The following is a 7,065-nucleotide window of genomic DNA, read 5'->3' as shown; positions in this document are numbered from 1 at the left end:
AAAATTTTTTTTTTTTTTTTTTATACTTTGTTTGGATGGATGATAGGTTAATGAATTTTTTTCAATATGCTTGGATCAAATCAAAGGCTTACGTAGCGATGAAAATGAAAAAGGAGAATCAGCTCTTATGTACTATGTACTGTTTCATAGGAAAATAAAGCGGCTGTTATCCTCTTTATTGTCCCTAAGATCTTTTTTTTCCCCTTCATTATTCAAATTGGGGTGTGCAGGGAACAGGAATACTAAAAATCTTAATTTCAAAGCAGTACAATCGTTCTGCTTCAATTTGTAAGATACAATTTATAATTTTAATCACAATTGTAATTTTTAATACAAGGAAGAAAGTAATGATTCCCTTTTCAGTCTAGTTCCGGTTAGGACTCGTGAATGAAAAGAATTGAAATGAAATGAAATGCAGTGTCAATGGAAAATATTTCATTTTTAATATTAAGATTTTCTAGGAGCCATTATGAATCACTACATAAGATGGTATTTTAGTATTAAAAATTATACTATTCAGTATGATATACTTTAGCTGTTGATTACTTTTTATCCTCTTTACTGGTGCAATGCATTTGCAGAAATTTCTGATTGAATGTTGAAGGTTGGAAGTATTTTTATTACACATTCTTATGGGTTATTGATTTTCTGTAGGGCGGTTTTTTGAAGTCCTTATTGGTGTTAGACCAGAGCCATTGTGGAAGTTGCTCAGTCAAATTGGAGTGCTGTATGCAATGGAGCCACTTTTAACCGTTATTTTTGTTGTAAACATGAACACTGTATGGGAGAAAGTTATGTCAACTCTTAGAGCTCAGATCTTTGGCAGAATATTGATTCAAAAGGTAAAGTCAAATCTTTCTCAATTTTCGCTCTGCCACTTATATTTTATTTCTTGTTTTTCTATGTCATTTCTCTCGAAGAGAGTTGTTTGTTAGAACATGCACGGTAGCTTGAAATTTGAGTCTATAAGTTTTTCTGGCTTTGCTGTTACTAAGTGTTCTTTCTTTTTATGCAGGTTGAATTTTTCGACAAATACAAGGTATTTGTATGGGTTATTCATTTATATGTGCTTTTACTTTGCTATTTGTGATACTTAGGCTTAGAGCTGTGATAATGTGCCAAATAAACATTGTCAATAATAATTGCACTGTCACCTTTACCTTAATTTTATATTTTCTTGTCTTTGTCCTTCTCCTTCTGTCTATTTCACTACATTACTTTCCCATCTATCGAGTTCCCTAATCTACTCCTTTCGGTTATATCTTACGTGTATTAAGAATTTTACAAGTATAAAAAAATCTCATTTTTCTAACCCATATTGTTTTGGTTTATTTTACTTTTATTTAAGCATTGGTAGGTGCCAAAACAATTGTGCTTTCTTTGTTTGCTCTTTTTAGGTTGGAGAACTCACTGGTTTGTTAACATCTGATTTGGGTTCCCTTAAAGATATTGTGAGCGAGAATGTCTCAAGGGATCGCGGTTTCAGGGCATTATCTGAGGCAAGCAACTCTACATCAATGAGAAGTGAGCTTTATATTTCCTATATTTAAGCATGTGTGTGATGTCTTTTTTCAATTTGTTGGGTTAACTTTCCTTCATTTCTTGAGGAGTGGGAGTTTATTTTACAACAGTTAGATGTCTGAGTACATAAATTGCTTCCTTATCTTTCAAGAGTTAACCAGTGTTTTTTTGGTTACTTACTTACTTATGTCACACTCATGCTTATTTTAGTCTGCATTTTGTAGCTTACGTTTGCTATTGGGTCTTCTGTTTTCTCTGTTCTTGTAGGTCATTGGGACGATATTCATTCTTTTTTCTTTATCCCCTCAGCTAGCCCCACTTCTTGGTATTCTGATGCTCACGGTTTCTGTCTCAGTCGGTAAGTTGCTATTGTACTTGATGTATTAGTCTAATGGCCAGGTTGTTCTAGGTTCGACTCTAATAGTATTGTGATTTATTACTATTAGTGTGGGCATATTCAACCCGTTTCTTTGTTCTTGTAGCTTGAATTAGAAATAGATTACTATATATGTAGAAATTTTGAGTCAAGTTGCTTGTCAATTTGTGTTTTCTTCTGCTGATTCTTTTAGTTCTCTGAAGCTGTCTACAAGAGATCGACATTCCCTGTTTTCAAAGCACATGGGTTGGCCCAAGCATCAATAGCTGATTGTGTATCAGAAACATTCTCTGCTATTCGAACAGTGAGTTCTCCATGGATTATACTTCAAATTTATAGTAACTTTGTGCTTTGTAAAGTCTTGTATTTGTAATAGACAGTTGATAACAGTAAAATAAATTATTACAGGTAAGATCTTTTGGTGGTGAAAAGCGGCAGATGTTTACATTTGCTAAACAGGTAAGATTATTCAAGAACGAATAGGTTTTTGTTGTGAAAGGCTTGACACCTCTAATTATTAGTTCTTTACAGGTTCTGTCTTTCCAGTCAAGTGGGATAAAGCTTGGTACTTTCAAATCATTTAATGAATCTATGACCAGGGTTGCTGTTTATATCTCTTTGATTTCATTATATTGTCTTGGAGGGAACAAAGTTAAGGCGGTAAGCAGTTCTAATCTGTTCAAAATTTCTGTTTTTCCATTTATATTTCTCTCTCACTGTTTCTTTTGCAACAAGTTCGACCATTAAAATAATATTTTTAAGTTGCTTTAGTTTCTGTTCGCAGGGTGAGCTCTCTGTCGGAGCTATGGCATCTTTTATTGGATATACTTTCACTTTAACATTTGCTGTAAGGAAATTAAGTTGTGACTTGTTATTTATTTCATCTTATCTCTTGATCTTCACTTGACTGTCTAATATTATCATTTAGGTTCAAGGACTGGTTAATACCTTTGGGGATCTTCGAGGAGCTTTTGCGGCCGTTGACAGGATCAACTCTGTTTTATCTGGGGTTCAGGTTGATGATTCTCTTGCCTATGGCTTAGAAAGAGAACTAAGGCAACAGAAAGCAGTGGATGATGAGAAATATAAATTATTCTTCTCTAATAGTTCAACTGAGAAGAACCAAATGCATTACATGTCGGCACTAAAAACATCTAGCAATTTGTTTAGCTTGGCTTGGTCTGGAGATGTTTGTCTTGAAGGTATCTCTACTGCATCATTCTTCATATCCACTCTGTTGTGCTTTTCTAATGATTAGCTTAACTGCTTCAAGACCCATGTTTGCTAATGTTCTTCAGTGCAAGCTTTATTATCTTAATTTTTTCTCCTTAATTTGGTTTTTCCTGTGAGTAACTGTCCAATCTAAAGTTTGTTTTAATGTATCATGTAACAAAACTTATGCATGTGAGCTTGTCTTCTTATAATAAACAGAACGACGACTAAGTATCACACTAACACAATATATTTCTTTTTCCTTTTCTCTTTTTAATTATGCTTACTTGCCTATTTTATACTGCAGATGTCTATTTCTCTTATCCTTTAAGGCCAGATGTGGAAATCTTACGCGGGTTAAATTTAAAACTAAATTGTGGAGCTGTAACTGCACTGGTAGGTTCTAGTGGCGCAGGCAAAAGTACCATAGTGCAGCTATTGGCTAGATTTTATGAGGTTTAACTTCTGTTTCATAAGTTGATAGTTGAAGTTTCATTCTATTTCGTTGTTTCGAGAATTGATGGTGCCAAATGGTATTTTATTATGCACAGCCAGCAAGAGGTTGCATAACGGTTGCGGGAGAGGATGTAAGAACATTTGACAAGAGTGAATGGGCCCGGGTTGTCTCTATTGTAAATCAAGTATGAAAACCAAAACTAAAAACAAGAGACACTAAGAATCATGTTGCTTCATGAATGATACACTTAACACTAAAATGTTACAGGAGCCTGTTCTCTTCTCGGTGTCGGTTGGAGAAAATATTGCATATGGTCTTCCAGATGAGAATGTTTCTAAGGAGGATGTCATTAAGGCAGCAAAAGCTGCCAATGCTCATGACTTTATCATCTCACTTCCACAGGTTTGTTTATCTTCATTTTCAGATTGTTTTATATCCGCATTTACAAAGTTAAAACTTAAAAGTACTAACTTGTTTGTTTACTGTTCATATTTTGGTGAAAACTCACATGTAGTTGTCTTCATGTAAAGTTAATAGTTAAAAACCGTTAGATGATTTGACATGTTTGAGTAAATTATCATTTAACTATTCTCAACTATCAACTTCGCATGAAAACAACTGCATGTAAGTTGTCACCTCATATTTACCTGAAAGGGCTATGATACACTTGTCGGTGAGCGTGGAGGCCTATTGAGTGGAGGACAGAGGCAGGTATCGTCGAGTTTATATATAACCCTTCCCTTTGCAAGAACATGCACGGTTAAATTTCATGCATGCACATTCAGAGGTTCTTGACTTCCATGTATCTAAATTGCAGAGAATCGCCATAGCCCGAGCTATCTTAAAGAATGCTCCAATCCTTATACTAGACGAGGTGATATTCATGTCAGAATTCTATATACTTTCCATCAACGATGATGTAGTAATCCTGGCAACATGTAGCCATGATAATCTTAACACTATTTCCTTGCTTTGCAGGCCACAAGTGCGCTGGATGCTGTCAGCGAGCGGCTGGTACAAGAAGCTCTCAACCATTTGATGAAAGGGAGGACGACACTAGTTATAGCTCATCGATTAAGCACGGTTCAAAATGCTCATCAAATTGCGCTTTGTTCTGAAGGGAGGATCGCAGAACTAGGCACACATTTTGAGCTATTGGCTAAGAAGGGCCAATATGCTTCCCTGGTTAGCACTCAGAGGCTTGCATTTGAATGAAATTATGCTATGGTAGTCTTAGTCACACAAGATAATCATGCTTGTCACATGAAGATGCATTTTTTTGTTGGCTGGCCAAAACACAGAAATTTTGTCTTGCAAATGGAGAAATGTGTCATAACTCATAACAGAAAGAGATATGATGTATAGTTACAACAAGAGCAGTAGGTTATAAGGGAAAAAAAAATGACATTTAAAACAATATTTCCTTTATATCAAATGCATGCTGATCAAACCTCCTTGTGTTCCTCCATTTAAATTATAAGCTGCAGAAAATATAAAAAAGAAGCAAATACAGTAAATCACTATTTCTAACCATGAAAAATTTGAGCACCGGTAAAACTAACTAGAAAAGATTTAAATAAATTTAAGAACTATGAAAGTTTATTATTGTTAGACAAAATTAACGCGTCAATTTATGTATTTAAATCAACTCTCCGCATAAATTATACAACTACAATAATTGATATTTCTTTACATGAGTGTGTATTTTTTTTTAACTATGTAATTAGCGTTTTACCAAATTACACGTAATTACATGCAATTTTAGTCTAGCAAAAAATATCAAAGGTTTAAATTACGTGAAGTTTGGTTTGGAAAGAAAAAAAAAATATTTACAGGAGATAATAATGTCACTCCTATTTTAAACATGTCATTCATTTTTTTTTTAAAATTTATACAAAATGTAATGCAAAATAAAGCATGTAAAAGATGACATTATCAAAAATAAGAATTTAATTTATTATTGATTTTCTTTACATGCAATTTTAAATGAGAGGTAGATATTAGGAGCATGCTATTTACAATGATCAATTACTAATGGTAAATAGTGGTCATGTTGTAATTGATTAATTAAAATGGTAGATTGTGAGCATGCTATTTACAATGATCAATTGCTAATGATAAATGGTGGCCATGTTATTTAATCTAAGATATTTTCTTAATCTATCAAATTGTATAAAATTTATAGAAATTATCAGATGATTTAATAGTTCAAACATAAGAACTATCCGAAAATATAAATTTTATACGATTTGATATATTAAATTTTAAATTAAAAACATAAAGTTTATTTGACTTATATTTATTTATATTTTTTTGCTTCTAAGATCTTATAAAAAAAAATAAAAATAATAACTACAATAATTAATTAAATAGTATGTCCACTATTTTTAATTAATCAATTAAATAGCATGATCACCATCTATTGATCTACCATTTTTAATTAGTTGATCATTACAATTAGCATACTCATATCTACCTACCACTCATTCGTTACATATTTTTTTGCATTATCAAAATAAAAATAACGTTATTATATCCTATAAATACTTTACTATTTTTTCCTTCCCAAACCAAACTTCCTATGAATATTTAACTAATTTTGGCCTTCCCAAACCAAACTTCACTAATCCGCTGCAATTCAAAGCGATTTAGCTCTTTGATATTTTTTACTCGTAACTTAAAGGGGTTTATTTTTTCGGTGTTATACAATATTTGTTATAAAAAATTAGGACAAATGACGATATTAAATCAGTTTGAATGAAATATTACATGATTTAACTAAATAGAAAAATGAGATATGGATCAACTAAAAGCATATATCTATGTAATTTGAATCAATATAATTCGAATTAAAGACTATGATAATTCGAATCAATGCCATTAGAATTATGAGAGAGTATGTATGTTAGGTAGTTTGAATTATGCTGATTCGAATTACGCATGGGAAAGTTCGAATTACTCTGATTCAAATTATGTTTGAGCAGTTCGGATCACTCTGATTCGAATTATATAGTGAGCAATTCGAATTCTATACAATACTCTTCTACCCATTGATAGTTCAGGAATATTTTTTAATAAATTTATTTAAATTATACCACCAAAAAATATTTTATTCTATACAAAATAATTTTTAAAAAATGGCTTAAAAGATATTAGGAGTACTATAAAAGTTCACTAATATTCTAGTAATTTAGGTAAATACATGCATGTACTCAAATTTTAAATAAAATACTCTACATAGTCAATAATAATTTAAAAATTAAAGAAAATATATTTTTATCATATATTTACAAATTTTTATAGTACTCCTAACATCTTTTAAGCCATTTTTTTAATTAATTTATATGGAATAAAATATATTTTTTAATTGTTTTGTATGGAATAAAATATTTTCTTTAATTTCTAAATTATTATTGACTATGTAAAATATTTTATTTAAAATTTGAGTACATGCATGTATTTACCTAAGTCATTAGAACATTACAAATTTTTATATTAC

The 7,065-nt window shown here is 31.5% G+C and overlaps 1 protein-coding gene across 1 annotated transcript in view; it reads left to right on the top strand.

Moving 5' to 3' along the window:
* The window catches only part of LOC107644767 (ABC transporter B family member 28), a gene marked incomplete in the record, with an annotated part of 5,896 nt that extends 891 nt beyond the window's left edge, over window positions 1-5,005 (top strand). The window contains 15 exon segments of the mRNA XM_016348695.2: window positions 655-842; window positions 1,016-1,039; window positions 1,398-1,499; window positions 1,789-1,879; window positions 2,101-2,201; window positions 2,306-2,356; window positions 2,429-2,557; window positions 2,682-2,744; window positions 2,826-3,099; window positions 3,417-3,565; window positions 3,661-3,750; window positions 3,834-3,968; window positions 4,221-4,277; window positions 4,384-4,440; window positions 4,545-5,005. Coding sequence (XP_016204181.2) covers window positions 655-842; window positions 1,016-1,039; window positions 1,398-1,499; window positions 1,789-1,879; window positions 2,101-2,201; window positions 2,306-2,356; window positions 2,429-2,557; window positions 2,682-2,744; window positions 2,826-3,099; window positions 3,417-3,565; window positions 3,661-3,750; window positions 3,834-3,968; window positions 4,221-4,277; window positions 4,384-4,440; window positions 4,545-4,781 — 1,748 coding nt within the window.

This window comes from Arachis ipaensis, chromosome B05, assembly GCF_000816755.2.
Source record: "Arachis ipaensis cultivar K30076 chromosome B05, Araip1.1, whole genome shotgun sequence".
Classification (NCBI taxonomy): Eukaryota; Viridiplantae; Streptophyta; class Magnoliopsida; order Fabales; family Fabaceae; genus Arachis; species Arachis ipaensis.
The sequence above is the reverse complement of the archived record's forward strand: the minus strand, read 5'-3'. Positions and strand labels throughout refer to the sequence as shown.